At 43.9% G+C, this 19,829-nt stretch overlaps 1 protein-coding gene, 1 long non-coding RNA gene and 1 pseudogene across 5 annotated transcripts in view; 1 reads left to right on the top strand and 2 right to left on the bottom strand.

Annotated features, from left to right (window-relative positions):
* Positions 1-2,254: 2,254 nt before the first annotated feature.
* On the bottom strand, positions 2,255-3,039 carry LOC100426973 (repressor of RNA polymerase III transcription MAF1 homolog pseudogene; annotated as a pseudogene).
* Positions 3,040-12,530: 9,491 nt separating this feature from the next.
* The window catches only part of LOC106997114 (uncharacterized), a 49,063-nt gene continuing 41,764 nt past the window's right edge, over positions 12,531-19,829 (top strand). For all 4 annotated transcript variants that reach the window (XR_013413560.1, XR_013413559.1, XR_013413557.1 and 1 more), the window contains exons 1-2: positions 12,531-12,680; positions 15,422-15,557. This is a non-coding gene — a long non-coding RNA (uncharacterized LOC106997114). The remainder of the gene's footprint in view (positions 12,681-15,421; positions 15,558-19,829) is intronic.
* The window catches only part of BFSP2 (beaded filament structural protein 2), a 69,196-nt gene continuing 64,918 nt past the window's right edge, over positions 15,552-19,829 (bottom strand). The window contains exon 7 of the mRNA XM_015132129.3: positions 15,552-18,100. Coding sequence (XP_014987615.1) covers positions 18,097-18,100 — 4 coding nt within the window. The 3' untranslated portion in view covers positions 15,552-18,096. The remainder of the gene's footprint in view (positions 18,101-19,829) is intronic.

The following is a 19,829-nucleotide window of genomic DNA, read 5'->3' as shown; positions in this document are numbered from 1 at the left end:
GAGATGGAGTCTCACTCTGTCACTCAGGCTGGAGTGCAATGGCGCTATCTTGGCTCACAGCAACCTCCACCTCGGGTTCAAGTAATTCTCCTGCCTCAGCCTCCCGAGTAGCTGGGATTACAGATGCCCACCACCATGCTTGGCTAATATTTGTATTTTTAGTAGAGATGGGGTTTTACTGTGTTAGTCAGGCGGTCTCAAACTCCTGACCTCAGGTGATCCACCTGCCTTGGCCTCCCAAAGTGCTGGGATTACAGGTGTGAATCACTGTGCCTGGCTGGAATTTCTTTAAAAAAAAAATGCTGAATATAGACCCCCCCATCTTTTCTGGCTGTACGGTTTCTACTGAAAGGCCTACTGTTAGCCTAATGGTGTTTCCTTTGTAGGTGACCTGCTATTTCTCTCCAGCTGCCTTTAAAACTTTTTCTTTCATTTTGACCTTAGAGAATCTGATGACTATGTGTCTTGGGGATAGTCATCTTGTTGAGTGTCTTGCAGGGGTTCTCTTCATTTCCTGCATTTAAATGTTGGCCTCTAGCAAGGTTAGGGAAATTTTCATGAGCAATATCCTCAGATATGTTTTCCGAGTAGCTTGCTTTCTCTCCTTCTCTTTCAGGGATGCCAGTGAACTGTAGATCTGGTCTCTTTACATAACCTATATTTCTTGGAGGTTTTGTTTATACTTTTAAATTCTTTTTTCTTTATTTTTGTCTGACTGAGTTATTTTGGAGAACTGGTCTTCAAGCTCTGAGAGTCTTTCCTCAGTTTGATCTATTCTGCTATTAATACTTGAGATTGTATTACTAAATTCTTAAAGTGAGTTTTTTAGGTCCATTAGATCAGTTTACTTTTTTCTTAAAATAACCATTTCATCTTTCATCTCCTGTAGCATCTTATTGGATTCCTTAGATTCCTTGGATGGGGTTTCAACTTTCTCCTGAATCTCAATGATCTTCATTCCTATCCATTTTCTGAATTCTATGTCTGTCATTTCAGCCATTTCAGCCTGGCTAGGGACGATTGCGAGGGAATTGGTGTGGTGCTTTGGAGGTAAGAAGATACTCTGGTTTTTGAGTTACCAGAGTTCTTGCACTAGTTCTTTCTCATCTGTGTGGGCTGATGTTCCTTCAATTTTTGAAGTTGTTGTGTTTTGAATACATTTTCTGCTTTTATCTTCTTTGATGATCTTGGTTTGATTGTGGTTATATGGTGGGTTTGGTTGACTTGCTTCATTTCTGGAAGATTTTAGGGGGCCCAGGCTCCGCTCAGCACTCCTAGGCTGCGTGCTCTAACTCTGGGGGGCTGGTGCTGGGCACCTGGCTGTGTTCTCTGAACCCTCAAGGTTAGGAATCTGTTCTACTGGAGGGGCCGAGTTGTTCCCAGTCTGCTGGCCACAGCACTCTGATGGAAGGTGCTAGCCAAAGCACTTGGTCAGGGTGGTGTCAGTGGGATCTGTGCTTACTGATGTCTGGCAGCAGCTGCAGCAGCATGGCGGGTGCACACGTGTTAGCTGGGGCGGGGTTCCAGCAGAACTGGAGAGGCGGTGTTCCTGTACGTGCTCATGCCAGTGGTGGCGGCGGTGCATTGGTGGGGGGGGAAATGGGGGCTGGGGCACTGGCAACCGTGGGGTTGCTGGTGTTGTGTTTGCACTTGTACTGGCGGTGGTGGCGGCTGGGGTGGGGTGCTGGTGGAGGTGAGGTTGCCAGCATTCACGACCATGTTATAAAATTTTTAAATTTTTGTCTCAATTTTTTTAAGTCACAGACATTTTTATTGGAAAGCAATGAGCTGCAGCGAAGTGACACTCACTGCATGCAACCAAGTGGGTGAGGTGGGGTACAGGTGGGCGCCGAGAGCTGGCCCAAGACTAGAGCTTATGACCTCTGGGGCCTCTGGTCATAAGCCCTTTGGGCTGGAGTGTGCAGGCCCAGCAGAAATACAAAAATAAACTCTGTGGTCTAGCTGTCCCCGCCTGTGGCAGTTTGTTTGGGCAAGGAGGTTACTCTTTGCAGCAGGTCCTGCACTGTCTAGTCCAGCCACAGCGTGGGCAGCAGAAGCCTATGGGGTTGAGTGGACACCAACAGGCTGGAGCCAAAGGGCTAGGCAGGTGTGGCCTTGGGCAGTGCTGAGACTCTGGCAGCACCAGGGTCTGGCCTGCAGCTGGGGAGGCCTCAGGGGCTCTCGGGTGGGCAGGTCCAGGCACTGGTTGAAGCTGGATGAAGCTGGATGAAGCTGGGGCCTGGGCTCCTCCTCATCACATACAAATCACTGGGACCCTGTCCTCCATGGTCTGGTCTCTTCAGCCCTACCCTCACTGCCTCTGCCTCCGCTTTCTTTCTCTTCCTCCTCCTGCCCCAGTTCCATGTCCATCTTGTTGCCTGCCTCTGAGGGTGTGTAGGTGGAGCTGCTAATGGAGTGGTGGCTGAAGAAGACAATTTGCTCCCTTTGTTGTAGAAGAAGTTGTCGAAGGACCAGAGGATATCTTCTTCCTTAAAGGGGTCTGGGTCTAAGTCTGGGTTATAGCTGTAGGTGTCCCATTAAGCCAGGCAGATCTCCTCATCCTATGTTCCACAGCTGTGTCTTAGGACCTTGATGTCCCCCCATGCAGCTGAGAACAGACTGCAGCTGACTGCATTCACCACCCAGCTGAAGCTGGGCTTCCAGCTGAACCCATGGCTGTGGGCTGTGCTGAGGTCATAGTCAGGCCTGAAAGGACTCACTGAGCATGACAATCAAGTGGAAGAGGATCTTGCAATTGCACTTGTCCCTGAGGGGCCCTCGTCCTTGCCACGTTGGTTCTTGCTCAGGCTGCTGGGGCTGAGGCCCGAGGTCTGGGATGGGGAGAGAGCCTTCAGTATGCAGGCTGCCCTCCTATCAGAACAGCTTGCACCAGTGTTTGTAGTCTCCTGCTATCTTACGTGAGTAGCTCTCAATCCTGCCGATAATGTGGGTATCTTTGCTCTCTACAGTTAGCTGCGAATTGATGGCTTCAAAGCTCCAGTTCTCCAACAGCTTCCTGTATGGGGGAGGGAGCTCCATGCTTGAGATGGGCCATTGCTGCCTGCCTGGTGGGGCTAAATCAGGCCTGGCTGGGTCATTGGCGCCGGTGCATAGGCAGGGCAGGCTCTGCACAGTGTGGGCTCCTCAGTACCAGAGGGTTGCACCATGGCCTCCACCCAGGCCACACTGTATCTGGGGGAAGAAACTCCATGGCAGTGTCCCATTACACCTGGCCCTGCTGGCCCATCCAGGTGGTCACTATGACACACCCTTGCCCCACTGCACATCGCCTGCTTTAGCCACCACAGATCACCTTGGTCAGCCAGCAGTCAATGTCTATCAGTCAAAATTCCTAGAACTAAATAAGTAGAAAAGAAACTTAACTTCTTCAACTTAAAAAATTTGCTTCTATCTGCCTATGAAAATGTTAACATTTGTGGAAGGTATATGGCAATTCTTCAACTATTCTTTCAACTGCTCTGTAAGCCTGAAATTATGTCAAAATAAAAATTCAAAAACAAAAGCCAAAAACCTTGTACACTTAAGGGTTACTTGAGTTAGTGGTTTACAGCAACAGATACTCAAATCTGGTTTGTGTTACTTCTGAAAATCAAGCTTTGTATCTCTTTCTTCATGGCTCTTTCTGGTGTAAAGTACAACTTGAATCTCATGTTAGAAGGTCTATCCCAACAAAGCCCAGACCACTGGACTCTAGAGGCTTCACGCATGTGGCAGACTCCTGAATATTGTCAGGCTTTATCTCCCGTTTTCTGGCACGCAGGTACTTTACTAAGGCATTTAGGTGCTAGCTCTTTGGGGCTGTCCTGGTCCAATTAGCATGATAAAGACATGTAATGGATCAGCTTGGGCTTCTGGGTCCCTCCAGATTACATTCTGACCAAGTGCAGGCAAGCCGACATAGCCTGGAGGCAGGACAGGAAAAGTATACTGCTGTCCCTGCCACAACAGGGCAGGAGAGGATTAAGGTGGGGGTGGGCAGGATAAAGCAGTTGCCAGGTCAGTAGTGGCACACCAGCTGCCAGGGGCTGTGTGGATTTGCTCCAGTAAAAATACCACCTCTGCAATTCTGGTTGTGATTCACCTCACCACTGGATTAGTCTGTGATAATCTGTGGTCATTTTCCATGACCTACTTGATTCGTACTCTGATCAAACAAGTGAGTTAATTGTGGATTTGGTAGGAATCACCACCTTACATCTTTCAAGTCTTTGGTGGTGGCATTAAGCTCATGTGAGGAAAAGAAAAAAAGTTTGTGAGAAGGCAGGCACACTGTAGGAGCTTGATAAATGATAGCTATCATCGTTGTCATTGTTGTTATTGTCTTAGCCAAGTCAGGGTCAGAATTTACATTATCTTTTTTCTTTTTGAAGTACCGTATTTCATTGCTCCTAAGAAGCATACTGTTGTGTACTTTAACATCTCTGAAGCCAGCATAAGATAATAGTTGATGGTATGTTATGATTCCTGTTGTCTAGATTAAAATTGTCTTCATTTTTAGAGGACTTTTCTTTGCTTCTGCCTGTCACTTGGGGCACAGACTGATTTACCAATGAGAGTAAAGCTTCAGGGCCTCTCATTTGCATGACCCTTCCAAGGCCCTGAAAGGGTTCCTCCTCACAGCTTCATGGGATCAAATTACATATATTTTTTTCTGAGACAGTCTCACTCTGTTGCCCAGGTTGGAGTGCAGTGTTGCTATCTCAGCTCGCTGCAACCTCTGCCTCCCAGGTTGAAGTGATTCTCATGCTTCAGACTCCAGAGTAGCTGGGATTACAGGCACACACCACCACACCCAGCTAATTTTTTTTGTATTTTTAGTAGAGAGATGCAGTTTAGCCATGTTGGCCAGGCTGGTCTCAAATTCCTGGCCTCAAGTGATCTGCCTGCCTCAGCCTCCCAAAGCACTGGGATCACAGATGTGAGCCAACACACTCAGCCTCATCATAGGTTTTTATAAAATTTGCAAGAGTAAGATATTTTGTATTTCTTTTTTAAAACAGGGCATCAAATTATATAAGCTTTGTGTTCTACCCTTGCCAAGGAACTCATAATAATGTGAAACTACAGATGGTCCCTGACTTACGATGTTTCAACTTATGATTTTCCAACTTCGTGATAGTGTGAAAACAATATGCATTCAGTGTGTGCCTCAACTTACAACTGGATAAAGTTGACTTATGATATAGTCACCTTCTGATGGTTTATCAGGACATAACATCATCATAAGCTGAGGTGCATTTGTACATTAAATAATATTCTCTGAGGTTTTTTTGATGGCACAAGTAGTACCAGAAAACTGCATGAGAACCAACTTTTGATTCAAATTATGAGGGCAGATATTTCACTTCCTCCGTCTATGGCAAAATTGAAACATGCAGCTTCTCTTGCTGTCCTACTGTGCATGTCCCTTTCTGTCTCTCTTTTTTCTGTATATTTCTCATGGACCCCCTCCACAGAGGCCTTTAGTGTCTCAGCTTTATCTGGGGTCTAATAGACTTCTATCTGGAGCAGTTTCATTTTTAGTGGCACATCCAGTAATGGTATCTCTTTTAATCAATGATGTCTTAGGTTCCATGAACATAGTACATAATAGGGTACTCAAGATGGGTCCCCCTGAGACCAGCAGGCTGGCCCGTGGAGTTTGGACAACACTGCCCCCTAGAGGTCTGTCTTGTAACCTGTGGAGATTAGCTCCCTAACAACTACTGACAGGGAGTTTCTTAAAAATCAGGAAGGATGCTCACTTTTATTTATTATTTATTTATTTATTATTATTATTTTTGAGACAGAGTCTCACTCTGTTGCCCAGGCTGGAATGCAGTGGTGCAATCTTGGCTCACTGCAACCTCCATCTCCAGGGTTCAAGCAATTCTCCTGCCTCAGCCTCCTGAGTAGCTGGAATGACAGGCGCCTGCCACCAAACCTGGCTAATTTTTGTATTTTAAGTAGAGATGGGGTTTTACCATGTTGGCCAGGCTGGTCTTGAACTCCTGACCTTGTGATCCACCCACTTCAGCCTCCCAAAGTGCTGGGATTACAGGCATGAGCCACTGTGCCTGGCCTTATTTATTTAAAAAAAAAACAGGATTTCTCTCTGTCACCCAGGCTGGAGTGTAATGGCATGATCACGGCTCACTACAGTCCCCACCGCCGGGGCTCAAGCAATCTCTCCCATCTCAACCTTCCAAGTGATAACAGTGACAGCTTATCTGGTGCAGCCGCTGCAAAGATGCTGGCTGCAGTAGGGGAGGCGCACCAGGGCTGTGTACTCCAGGAAGCTGGCAGGAGCTGGTGGAAGTTGGGAACAGGAGGAAGCCAGGACTTATTCCTAGTTGGAGAGACAGGAGCCCCACCCTCACAAGTGCAGCTGCAACCACCCAGCTGCCCTGCGGACCTAGGCATTCCTGCACTCTCGGGGACTGGGAAGTCCCCCATGGCCCCACAGGCTTGGAAATGCCTGCTCCTGCTGCCTGGCCTCTCTCTGCTCCTGGCATCCACTCTGATTGTGGAGCAAAGTTGAGGCTGCCCAGCCGTGGCTGCAGACCTGGGCATTCCAGCAGTCTTGGGGACCAGGGAAGCCCCCATAGGCTTGGAAATGCCTGCTTCTGCTGCCTGGCCTCTCCCTACCCATGGTCACCCATGGACCAATCAGCATGCATTGCTGATCATTCCTCCCCTCTGAAGACCATAAGAACCCTGGACTCAGCCAGACTTGGGCAGACGTCAAGATGACCTGCCTGTGGAGAGGAGCTACCCACTGTGGGTCTCCTCTCTGCTAAGAGCTGGACTCTCATCAGGGTGACCTGTCTTCAGAGAAGAGCTACCCACTGTGGGTCTCCTCTGAGCTGTTCTGTGGCTCAGTAAAACACCATTTTGCCTTGCTCACCCTCCACTTACCCATGTACCTCATTCTTCCTGGACATGGGACAGAACTTGGGGTACTAGGGCTGAAAGAGCTGTAACACAAACAGGGCTGAAACACACCCATTGCTCACCACATTGCAGGTGATGAGAAGGAGAAAAGAGAGAAGGAGAGAAGAGCTGTGGTCCTTTGAGGAGCCCAGACCTAGGAGCTCCACGAACCGGGGCTGTGACACCCTATTTGGGGCTCTGCAGTTTCTGGCATCTCCAAGCTTCTGGGCACCATAGCGTTCCCTGGTGCCAGCTGTGGAAGCTGCTTGCAGTATGCCTGGTTCATCTGAAGACTCACAGGGAGCCAGCACCCGTGCCAGCACGTGGAACTGCCCACCCCACCACAGCCAATGTGCCTGGCTGTGAGCAGCGGCCAGATCCCACACTTGCTCACTCACACACCCCTTGACACTCCACGCCTGGCTCACCCTTGGCAGGCGTGGGATTCAGGCCAGTAGTGTGAACTGAGCACAGCCTGCCAGGCTGAGTAGGTGGAATGAGCCCAGTGGGCCTGAGCAAAACTTGAGCAAAGGTGCCACTGACCACAGAGATTTCTGGCCAGGAACGTGACACCCCATCTATGTGCATACCACCCTGAAGGGGCCTGATCTTGTCTGATCTTGGAAGCTAAGCAGAGTCAGGCCTGGTGAATACTTGGATGGGAGAAAAGCGATGCCCCAAGGATCCTGTGACACACAAGTAGCTGGAATCACAGGTGTGATCCACCACATCCAGTTAATTTTTTAAAATTTTATTTTATAGAGATGGGGTCTCCTTATGTTGCCCAGGCTGGTCTCAAACTCCTGTGCTCAAGCGATCCTCCTGCCTCAGCCTCCCAAAGTGCTGGTATTATAGGTGTGAGCCACTGTGCCTGGCTAGATGCCCACTTTTACTATGATTATTCACTGGAAATCCTGGCCAGAGCAGTTAGGTAAGAACATAAACTAAATGGCATCCAAACTGGAAAGAAATAAATAAAATTAGTCTTGTTCGTAGACGACTTGATTTTATACATAGAAATACCTAAAGGCCCTACCAAAAAAACTATTAGAACTGATAAACAAATTCAGTAAAGTTGCAGGATACAGAATTAACACACAAAAATCAGTACCATTTATATACACCAACAGCAAACAATCTGAAACAGAAATCAAGAAAGCAATCCCATTTACAAGGTACAAAAATATAAAATATCTAGAAATCAGTCTAACCAAAGTAAAAGATCTATATAAGGAAAACTATAAAACTCTGAAAAAAATAGAAGAGGACACAAAAAAAAAGGAAAGATATTCCATGCTCATGGATTGGAAGAATTAATATTGTTAAAATAACAGTACTACCCAAAGCAATTTATAGGTTCAATGCAATCCCTATCAGAATAGTAATAACATTCTTCACAGAAATAGAAAAAAAGCTTAAAATATATATGAAACCACAAAAGACCCCAAATAACCAAGGCAATAGTGACTGAAAAGAACAAAGCTGGAGGCATCACACTACCTGACTTCAAAATTCACTACAAAGCTATAGTAATCAAAACAGCATGGCACTGGCAAGAAAAAAAAAAAAAGCAGACACACAAGTCAATAGAACAGAATAGAGAAACAAGGTATAAATTATTTACAACCAACTCATCTTTAAGAAAGGCACTAAGAATATACAATAGAGAGAGGACAGCCTCTTCAATAAATGGTGCTGAGAAAACTGGCTAACTATATGCCGAAGAATGAAACTAGACCACTGTCTCTTACCATAAGCAAAAATAAAATCAGATGGTTTAACAACTTAAATGAAAGACCTAAAACTATGAAAGTACTAGAAGAAAACACTGGGAAATGTTCCAGGACATTGATCTGGGCAAATATTTTTTGTGTAAGACTTCCAAAGCACAAGCATCCAAAGCAAAAATAGACAATTGGGATTTCATGAAGCTAAAAGGCACAGCAAAGGAAACAATTAACAAAGTGAAGAGATAGCCCACAGAATGGGAGAAAATATTTGCAAACCATCCATCTGACAAGGGATTAACAACAGGAATATATAAGGAACTCAACTCAATAGCAGAAATACAAATCATCCAATTTAAAAATGGGCAAAAGATCTGAATAGATATTTCTCAAACGAATACATACAAATAGGTAACAGGTATATGAAAAAATACTCAACATCGCTAATCATCAGGGAAATGCAAATCAAAACCACAATGAGATATCACCTTAACCCAGTTAAAAGCTTGTATCTAAAGACAGGCAATAGCAAATGCTGGAGAGGATGTGGACGCAAGGGAACCTGGTACACTGCTTGTGGGAATGTAAATTAGTACAGGCATTATGGAGAACAGTATGAAAGTTCTTCAAAAAACTAAAACTTGATCCGGCAATTCCACTGCTAGAGATATATACCCCAAAGGAAGGAAATCAGTGTATCAAAGAGATATATGCACTCTGTTTATTACAGTATCATTCACATTAGTCAAAATATGTAGTCAGGCTGGGTGTGGTGGCTCATGCCTGTAATCTCAGCACTTTGGGAGGCCAAGGAGGGTGGTTCACTTGAGATCAGGAGTTCGAGACCAGCCTGGCCAGCATGGTGAAAACCCATCTCCACTAAAAATACAAAAATTAGCTGGGCATGGTGGCACATGCCTGCCAGCTACATGGGAGGCTCAGGCAGGAGAATTGCTTGGACCTGGGAGGTAGAGGTTGCAGTGAGCTGAGATCACACCACTGCACTCCAGCCTGGGCAACAAAGTGCCACTCTGTCTCAAAAACAAACAAACAAACAAACAAAACCCAAAAAACCAAAAACCCTCCAAAAGATGTAGTCAACCTAAGTGTCCATCAGTGGATGAATGGATAAAGAAAATGTGATATGTATGCAATGGAATATTATTCAGCCATAATAAGAATGAAATTTGCAACAGCATGGTTGGAAGTGGAAGATATTATGTTAAGTGAAATAAGCTAGGCACAGAAAGACAGACATGTCATGTTCTCACTCATATGTGGGAGCTAACAAGATGGGTCTCATGAAGATAGAGAATAGACTGGGGTTACCAGAGACCAAGAAGGGTACAGGAGAAAGGGAATGAAAGGAAAAAAGAGAATGCAAATGTATTTATTACCACTGAAGTGTACACTTAGAAATTGTAAAGATGGTAAATTATGTATGTGTATTTTATCTCAATTAAAACAATTTTTTAAAAATTATTTAAGTTCTAAAGTACATGTGCACAATGTGCAGGTTTGTTACATAGGTATACAAACATGGTGGTTTGCTGCACCCATCAACTCGTCATTTACATTAGGTATTTCTCCTAATGCTATCCCTCTCCCATTCCCCCATCCCCCAACAGGCCCTGGTGTGTGATGTTTCCCGCCCTGTGCCCAAGTGTTCTTATTGTTCAATTCCCACCTATGAGTGAGAACATGCAGTGTTTGGTTTTCTGTCCTTGTCATAGTTTGCTGAGAATGATGTCCCTGCAAAGGACATGAAGTCATCCTTTTTTATGGCTGCATAGTATTCCATAGTGTATATGTGCCACATTTTCTTAATCCAGTCTATCACTGATAGACATTTGGGTTGGTTCCAAGTCTTTGCTATTGTGAATAGTGCCACAATAAACATAAGTGTGCATGTGTCTTTATAATAGCATGATTTATAATCCTTTGGGTATATACCCAGTAATGGAATCACTGGGTCAAATGGTATTTCTAGTTCTAGATCCTTGAGGAATTGCCACACTGTCTTCCACAATGGTTGAACCAATTTACACTCCCACCAACAGTGTAAAAGCGTTGCTATTTCTCCACATCCTCTCCAGCTTCTGTTGTTTCCTGACTTTTTAATGATCCCCATTCTAACTTGCGTGATATGGTATCTCATTGTGGTTTTGATTTGCATTTCTCTGATGACCAGTGATGATGGGCATTTTTTCATATGTCTGTTGGCCGCATAAATGTCTTCTTTTGAGAAGTGTCTGTTCATATCCTTTGCCCACTTTTTGATGGAGTTTTTTTGTTTTTTGTTTTTTGTTTTTTTGTTTGTTTTTTTTGTAAATTTGTTTAAGTTCTTTGTAGATTCTGGATATTAGCCCTTTGTCAGATGGGTAGATTGCAAAAATTTTCTCCCATTCTGTAGGTTGCCTGTTCACTCTGGTGGTAGTTTCTTTTGCCATGCAGAAGCTCTTTAGTTTAATTAGATCCCATTTGTCAATTTTGTTGCCATTGCATTTGGTGTTTTAGTCATGAAGTCCTTGCCCATGCCTATGTCCTGAATGGTATTGTGTAGGTGTTCTTCTAGAGTTTTTATGGTTTTAGGCCTAACATTTAAGTCTTTAGTCCATTTTGAATTAATTTTTGTATAAGGTGTAAGGAAGAGATCCAGTTTCAGCTTTCTGCATACAGCTAGCCAGTTTGCCCAGCACCATTTATTAAACAGGGAATCCTTTCCTCATTTCTTGTTTGTCAGGTTTGTCAAAGGTCAGATGGTTGTAGATGTGTGGTGTTACTTCTGAGGCCTTTGTTCTGTTCCATTGGTCTATATCTCTGTTTTGGTACCAGTACCATGCTGTTTTGGTTACTGTAGCCTTGTAGTATAGTTTGAAGTCAGGTAGCGTGATGCCTCCAGCTTTGTTCTTTTGGCTTAGGATTGTCTTGGCAATGTGGGCTCTTTTTTGGTTCCATATGAGCTTCAAAGTAGGTTTTTGCAATGCTGTGAAGAAAGTCATTGGTAGCTTGATGGGGATGGCATTGAATCTATAAATTACCTTGGGCAGCATGGCCATTTTCATGATATTGATTGTTCCTATCTGTGAGCATGGAATGTTCTTCCATTTGTTTGTGTCCTCTTTTATTTCGTTGAGCAGTGGTTTGTAGTTCTCCTTGAAGAAGTCCTTCACATCCCTTATAAGTTTTATTCCTAGGTATTTTATTCTCTTTGAAGCAATTGTGAATGGGAGTTAACTCATGATTTGGCTCTCTGTTTGTCCGTTATTGGTGTATAGGAATGCTTGTGATTTTTGCACATTCATTTTGTATCCTGAGACTTTGCTGAAGTTGCTTATCAGCTTAAGGACATTTTGGGCTGAGATGATGGGGTCTTCTAAATATACAATCATGTCATCTGCAAACAGGGACAATTTGACTTCCTCTTTTCCTAATTGGATATCCTTTATTTCTTTCTCTTGCCTGACTTCCCTGGCCAGAACTTCCAACCCTATGTTGAATAGGAGTGGTAAGAGAGGGCATCCTTGTCTTGTGCTGGTTTTCAAAGGGAATGCTTCCAGTTTTGGCCTGTTCAGTATGATGTTGGCTGTGGGTTTGTCATAAATAGCTCTTATTATTTTGAGATACATTCCATCAATACCTAGTTTATTGAGAGTTTTTATCATGAAGGGCTGTTGAATTTTGTCTAAGGCCTTTTCTACATCGATTGAGATAATCATGTGGTTTTTGTCGTTGGTTCCGTTTATGTGATGGATTACATTTATTGATTTGTGTACGTTTTTTAAAAAAGCTCAGAAAGTGTCTGGGGATGTTGAAACAGATGCTTGGTCACTTGCCTTGATTTGCATGGGGCTGAAACAGGAACGAGAATTCAGTCCAGAGACAGGGTTCAGAGCTGTCAGAAGAACTGAAGTAATTTGAGGTGGGTCCTGAAGCTAGATGAGAAACAGGCTATGAGACCTTGGAGAGAAAATCACCATGAGGGAGAGAAGAGAACAGCAAAGCGGTCTGACTGAGCAGGTGGGGGCTGACTGTTCGGCCATGCTAGCCTCTTTGATTCAGCTCACTCCTCCCAGGGCTCATGTGGTTAGGGGATTAAGGAAAGGAGAGGGGTATAGAAGAAAACAGATGGCCTGTGTCCGGGGAGGCTCAAGATCCTGGTAGAGGAAACTCCCTCCAAAAGACCTAGTTATGAGAAGCAGTGCAGTGCAGTAGAAGGATTACTTGGGCCAAGTAGGAGGCCAACATTCCAACTGTTGGAATGTAGCCACTCTGTTTCTAGGTGGGACACTCACCTGCCAGGAATTTCTGATGTATTTGGTGAGGTAAATTTGTGAGAAAGCAGGACTTCTCACAAACTATCGTGCAAATATGACCTGGATTGTTTTCACAAACTGGTCAAATCCATTGTAGATCCCACCCACCTCTACTCAACTTTAATCTGTGCTGTCCAATGTGGTAGCCACTGGCCACATGTGGCTATTGAGCTCTTGAAATATGACTAGTGTGACTGAAGAGCTGAATTTTAAATGTTATTTAATTTTAATTAATTAAAAATTTAATTTAAAAACTTAAGCTGTGTAAAATATTTGTCCTGTAAAACTTATAAGAAAAATTTGAAACGGGATTTTTTTATGTTGATAAATTTAGACTTGATTCTTAATATATGTAATACCTCCTTGAACATGATGTTAATAAATACTGAATGAGATGGAAGAGTTAATGAATTTACTTAACTTGGACAGGTGGGATTTTGAAACTGATGTGCTTTTGCTTCAAAGTCACATTAACTCTTCTGAAAAAGATGAACCATTTATGTCAAGGTAGATGTGAAGATCAAAGGAAAACAAATTTTGTGATCTTAAATTCAGTTATTGGAAAACTTTTAAGTGTGTTTGGAACAGCTTGGGTATGTCAATCTACTTTTTCAACTATCAATTTTATGAAATCTAAATATAGCTCAAGTATTTCTGATGAAGATTTAATATCTGAATTGAGATGGGCTATCAAGGTAAAACATAAGCCAGATTTCAAACTTAGTACCAAAAATATAAAACTCTCATTAATAATTTAAAATATGATTACATTATGAAATAATAGAATTTTGGACATAACAAGATAATTAAGATATATTAAAATTAATTTTACCTGTTTATTTTTCCCTGTTTAAAATATGGCTATTAGAAAAATTAACATTACATATGTAGCTTGCATTCTGTTTCTATTGGACAGTGCTAATCTAGATTATTTAAGGGCAGGTTCACATTTTGTACGTCTTCATATTCTTGGCACCTAACATGGCATTGACATATAACAGGGGCTGAATAAATATTTATTGAGGAAGAGGATTTAGTTTTGGAGGGAGCTTTCCACTACTCAGCATGATTGTTGCTCTGGTGAACTGCTAAGACTGAATTCCCAAAATAATGTGTAAACCCACTATTTCACTTCCTCAGGACAATTTATTACCCTACATGTTTCTCTTGCTTCTTTTCTTTTGGTTGCTGGTACTAAACAATGAGGGGCTGAACCTACCACTAGTCTATTGATTTCCTGTCCCCTCTCCTTTTGTTTTCTTCTCAAAGCAACCACAACACCATTAATTATCATTCAGGAAGTTAGTGACAACTTGTCTTAATCATCTTGTCAGGTTTGCCTTTGTCTTTTTAGTTTAAAGTTGTGAACCCCATTTATACATCTTTCCTGTCTAGGATATGGATAAGAACTTTAGCTGCAGATAAAAACAAAACAAAAACAAAGTAGCCATGACTTGTCCAAAGAAATTTAGTAGCTTGTTGCTCATCCATTTTGCAAAGCCCTTTCTTTAAGCTGCAACGTGGTTTTTTGTCCAGTCCCAGAATTGCACTGAAAACTGGACTCCCTGTGGTGCAAATTACCTTCCGCTCTCAGGAGGAGCAGGAGAAAATGGAGTATTTTCTCTTGGGCATGATAGTGAACATTCTGTCGACTCTGCAGCACCGCATGTCTATGCTGGGATCTATTCTGTTCCTGCTCAACCTTTTCTCCAAAATAACCAGTCGATATGATCCAGTCAAACCAGTTACTTCAGCTGAGAAAACAGTTTGCTGTATTTCTTCACTGAACTAGCAGACTAATTTCTCAAACACAATGGTGCTTTTGTGTCAGGGGACTGAGTTTCCAATCAAGAATGGGTAAAGACACAGCCTGGGCCATCCTTTCCCCTTCTTGTGTATTGGGGTGTCCCAACTGGAAGTGCTAGGCAAACCTTTATGAATGGCTTGAGGTCAGATAACTATGTGGGGAATACGAAGTATGGAGTGCTTCTGTCTGATATTATTAGAGCTGTCAGATAATGTTTTAGCATAAGTATGTCTCATGCAACATGTGGGACATACTTATACTAAAAACTTATTCATTTTTTTATCTGAAATTTAAATTAAACCGGGCATTCTATATATTTTTATTTGCTAAGTCTGGCAATCCCAGATAAGATTCTAGATTTGTCTCCAAAGAAACAACCCATCCTTTTCTCAAAACAAGCAAGACAATGTAAGGGTTTATAAAATAATATCTATGGGGTGTGCGGAGACAATCAGAGACAGGCATGGTGCTTGATGGTTCTTGCTAAATCATCTTGCTGAAAACCAAGTGCAGTCAGACTCAGATGTCTATTTTCATACCTTTGAGGACAAAATGAATCTATGAAGGGGCTGTGAAAACTGTGACGTGCTGCTCTGTCTGCTTTGCTTTACTTATCCTTTGCATTGTTGATCCTCCAGGGAGCACACCTGCACTCACCAAGGCTGTAAACCCATGAGGGCAGAAACCGGGTCTTCTTTTTATTGGTATCCCCAAAATGCACCGAAATGTCTGGGCACCAGTACATGCTAAGAAGTGTTACAGATGATCATGAAGGTAAGATTTAAGGATCTTGATCTAAAAGAATGTTGAATCTGAAAGCCAATGGATCCTCTAGCAATCCCATTGGGAGTTAACACAACCCTCCAGAAGCCAGGCCAGAGGCCAGTGGAGTTGCCTGGTGTGGAAATAGCGCTCGGTTGTGTTTCAGGAGGTGTCTATTGGGAGCCCTGCTGTGGTCTGCTCCAGAACAAATGCTCCGTCCTTGACACCAATACAAGCAGCAGCCTCCCCTGCCACCTGTCAGTGAACCACCGCCAAAGCATAATTGTACCGGGATGTCGTGAGAGGAAGCCTGATTTAAACAAGGCCCTGGCAGAGTTGGGGGGCCAGCAGCGCCTTCTCATACCTGTTAATGAAGCCTCATTAGAAACAGCAAGAGCCTGTGCTGGGAACTGGAAGCACCAGTCTGCCATGGCTCTCCCTGCCAAAGGGTGATTAACTGAATGATTTACGGCAGCTGCTCTTGGAGATGATGGTGTGGAGGAGACCGAGCGTGTGCAACCCTGCACAGTGTGCTGTCTGGTGGAAACTCAGGAGTATGCGCAGATTCCTTCTCCCCTCTTTCCAGCGGCCGAAACGACTTCCAGGTTCTAAAAACTGCATGGCCATTCAGTCATAGAAGTACCTCCCTTTGATAGCTGACCTTTCGGGGACTCTCACCTTTGAAGCCTCCAGCTACCTTTAGGTTAGGAATTTAGGTCTTGCCTGAGGGGCCAAAAATTAATAGTAACGAGAAAGAAAGCAAAGAAACAGACCTCAGTGTCTTGTGCATCCAACATAGCAAGGCCAGCCACACACTTTGTTTTCTGGCAGGACTCTTGTATCCAGGTGGTTCAATTATGGGCAGCCCCATAGTGTGCAGCTATGGAGGAGATGGATACTTTGCTAAAATGTAGTTTTAGGGCGTCTTGCCTATTTCCATGTCTCGAACAACAAACTGACCTATGTCAAGGTTCTATGCACATTGTAAATAGCTGTTCTGCTCATGTGATCTTTAATACAATTCCTTTGCTCCTGTAGGCCAAAAAGGAAAACCAGTTGTAGCAATTCCAACAAGGATACCACATATCTTGCCTTTTTTTTTTCTTTTTTGAGACAGTCGTGCTCTGTTGCCTAGGTTGGAGTGTAGTGGCGCAATCTCGGCTCACTGCAACCTCCGCCTCCGGGGTTCAAGCAATTCTCCTGCTTCAGCTTCCTGAGTAGCTGGGACTACAGGTGCCCGCCACCCAAGCCTGGCTAATTTCTGTATTTTCAGTAGAGACGGGGTTTCACCATATTGGCCAGGCTGGTCTCGAACTCCTGACCTTGTGATCTGCCCACCTTGGCCTCCCAAAGTGCTGGGATTACAGGCATGAGCCACCGCGCCCAGCCACCTTGCTTCTCTTATAAGCAATCCTTAAGGATAAATAAATGTTCTTTTGTTTGTCTGGGCCTTGGCTATTCGGACCCTCAGGTATGGGGGTTTTCAAATGTACCCGTGTTGGATACACCCCCCTGTCTGGATTAGCAGCTCAGAAACACAAAGACTCAGCTTGGATATTTTGGTCCGTAATTCTGTGTGATAGGTAGACCGACAGAAGTTTGAGGGAAGAATGATGAAATTAAGGTTGGGTTTTTTTTTTTTTTTGGTTGGTTGGTTTTTTTTTTTTCCTTTCAGTTTTAGAGACACTGAGAACCTGTGGTAGGACACAGGTGGTGGTTTCAATTTTAATCAGAAGGCAAGAGAGTCTTGGCTGGGTAGGTGGCAGATGCATGAACTATATTTGGCCGGCTTAGGCCCTGAGAGAACTGGGGAAAGGACCCTGGAAGAAAATTCTGAGGCTGTAAGTGGGGTGAGCAACCACAGTGTAATTAATCCCCCACTTAGATTGAATGGGTTTAGATTGGGCTGAGACTGAAGTTCCCTTTTAACTGATTGAGAGGTGCTCTGCCAATAGCAAGTGAAATGTGTGTGTCTGCACATGAATATGCATGCAGAGTATATTAAAGAGGTCTGAATGCTCCATGATGCCTGTAATTATGAAACATGCAATAAAGCACCACATTAATCCCCTCTCGAGCAAGAGCGTTGTTTTTTGTCCCAGACTGCGGCAATCCTGCATGCCACGAGCACTGCTTTTGCCTCCACAGCACTTTTATGTTGACAAACCCAAGAGCAGGTGACCCTAGGGAGGCAGATGGCGTCACACTCAAGGGAATCCTTCCAGAAGCCTTCAAGCATAGCTCTGCGAGCAAAGGCCGGGCAGGTAAAGTGATATCCATCTTGAACCTATAGTGAGTTGAACAAGGTGGGCAAACTGGACGCTGCACACAAAGCATTTATTTGAAGGAGGACAAGGGAGGCTGCTCAAGCTACAGACTACTCAGATTAAAGCAGAAGGACCCTCTCCACTTCCAAGAAGCTTTTCAGCTCAAGCTGAATTAACCAGGGAATCCAGCAGGGACTGGAACTCAGGAGAAAGCTCCTCAAGCAACTTCACGGGTCAGCTGATGAGGAAGGGTGTTTTCTTCATGAAAGGAGGAAGTTTCTCCATCAGCTGAAAGGAAACACATAGGAGTCAGAGGCAATGGGCGAGGAAAATGGGTCATTCTGTCACAACAGGATTACGAGAAAGGCAGCTGTCTCATGAAAGCATCTGGCCTTCGGAACAAGATAGTTTTGGATTTTAAATCATTACTCCATGGTTATTTGCTGTGAGACCTTGGGCCATGACTTAAGCTCTCTGAGGCTTTGTTTCCTGTCTGTAAAAGAGGGATCACGATGTTGTTTTGGCAGGGTTTGGGGGATAAACGAAAATAATCAAGAGTCAGGTCTGCGCTGGCACTCACTAAATGAATGTAGCACATAGATTCTTAGCAAGTAACTCAGCCTAACTCACTGCTCTTGGTGTTTGTTTAAACTGACTTTGTGTGTTTATTCAGATGCTCATAGGCATCTGAAAAAAAATTAGGAACATCTGGCTTTTATAATCAACAAAAATCAATTCAATAAAAGACAGTTGGAGAGGAGCTGGATGACATATTTTCCATTTGAAAGCAGGGCGTGGTTAGGTCGCTTCCTTGAGTCTCTCCCGCCTGCTGAATAAAGAGAGGTTACACTGTTGGAGAGAGCAGGAGACCTGGGCTCCCGTCCCAGTGCTGTCTCCGCCTCCTGTGTGATCATGTGCAAATCTTTTTCCGTTCTGGGTCTTTGTGTTCTCTCTTGAATCAGGAGGGATTGAATGATACGATCACCAAGCTGTCTCTATTCCTTACTCAACATATGTCAGAGAAGGGGCCTTGGAGGGAAATAAGAAGGCAGAGAACTATGATACAAAATCAGGGCCTGGGTTTCTGGAAAGAGTTGGCAAGGCAACTAAGGCCCAAGGCTGATGTACATGCCTCCAGAATCCTTATCTATTAAAAAAAGAGTGAGGGCAAGTGTGTGTGTGTAATTATGGCAGACTAACTCAACTGCTATTCCCAACCCCTTGCCTGCCTCCACTATGGAGTCTGGAAAAGCTAAAGAGTTGCTTTCTCAGCCTCCCTTGCAGATGGATATGGCCAGTATAAGCAGGTTCTGGTCTATGAGATATAAGGGACAGTCCACTGCAAGCCTCCAAATGTCTTTCCTTCACTGATTAAAGGAGAGGGCCACTCAAGAAAAAGCCTTTTTTTTTTTTTTTTTTTTTTTTTTTTGCTGCTGCCTCTTCTCTCCCACTTCTGGCCATGAATGAGGATGTGATATTTGGATCTGTGGCTGGCATGTGGTAACAAAGATAAAAAGCCAATGTTATCATGGTATGTTAGAAAGATGAAAAAAGCTTGAGTCCTTACCGAAATCTTTGAACAGCCTAGATCACCTATTTCTGGGACTCTTAAATAAATGGTTTACACATCTTTGCTAGTCAGAGTGTGGTCTGTGGAGCAGCAGTATAGTCACCCCCTGGGAGCTTGTTAGAAAGGAAGACTCTCAGACCCCACCGCAGATGTACTGAAGCAGAATCTGCGTTTTAAAAAGATGCCCAGCCGGGGTGTCACGGCTCACACCTGTAATCCCAGCTATTCTGGAGGCTTAGGTGAGAGGATCACTTGAGCCCAGGGGTTTGAGTCGAGACCAGCCTGGGCAACACAGCGAGACGAGACCCTGTATCCCCGCACCCCCCCCCAAAAAAAAAGATGCCCAGGGTTTTGAGTGCACATTAGTTTCAGGAGCACTGGTTTATAGCCTCATTAATTAGGTTCTATTACAAACAACTGAAACATTCCTAACAGCTATTATGTACA

This window comes from Macaca mulatta, chromosome 2, assembly GCF_049350105.2.
Source record: "Macaca mulatta isolate MMU2019108-1 chromosome 2, T2T-MMU8v2.0, whole genome shotgun sequence".
Lineage (NCBI taxonomy): Eukaryota > Metazoa > Chordata > Mammalia > Primates > Cercopithecidae > Macaca > Macaca mulatta.
Note: the sequence above shows the minus strand (reverse complement) of the source record. Positions and strands in the feature narration are given on the sequence as shown.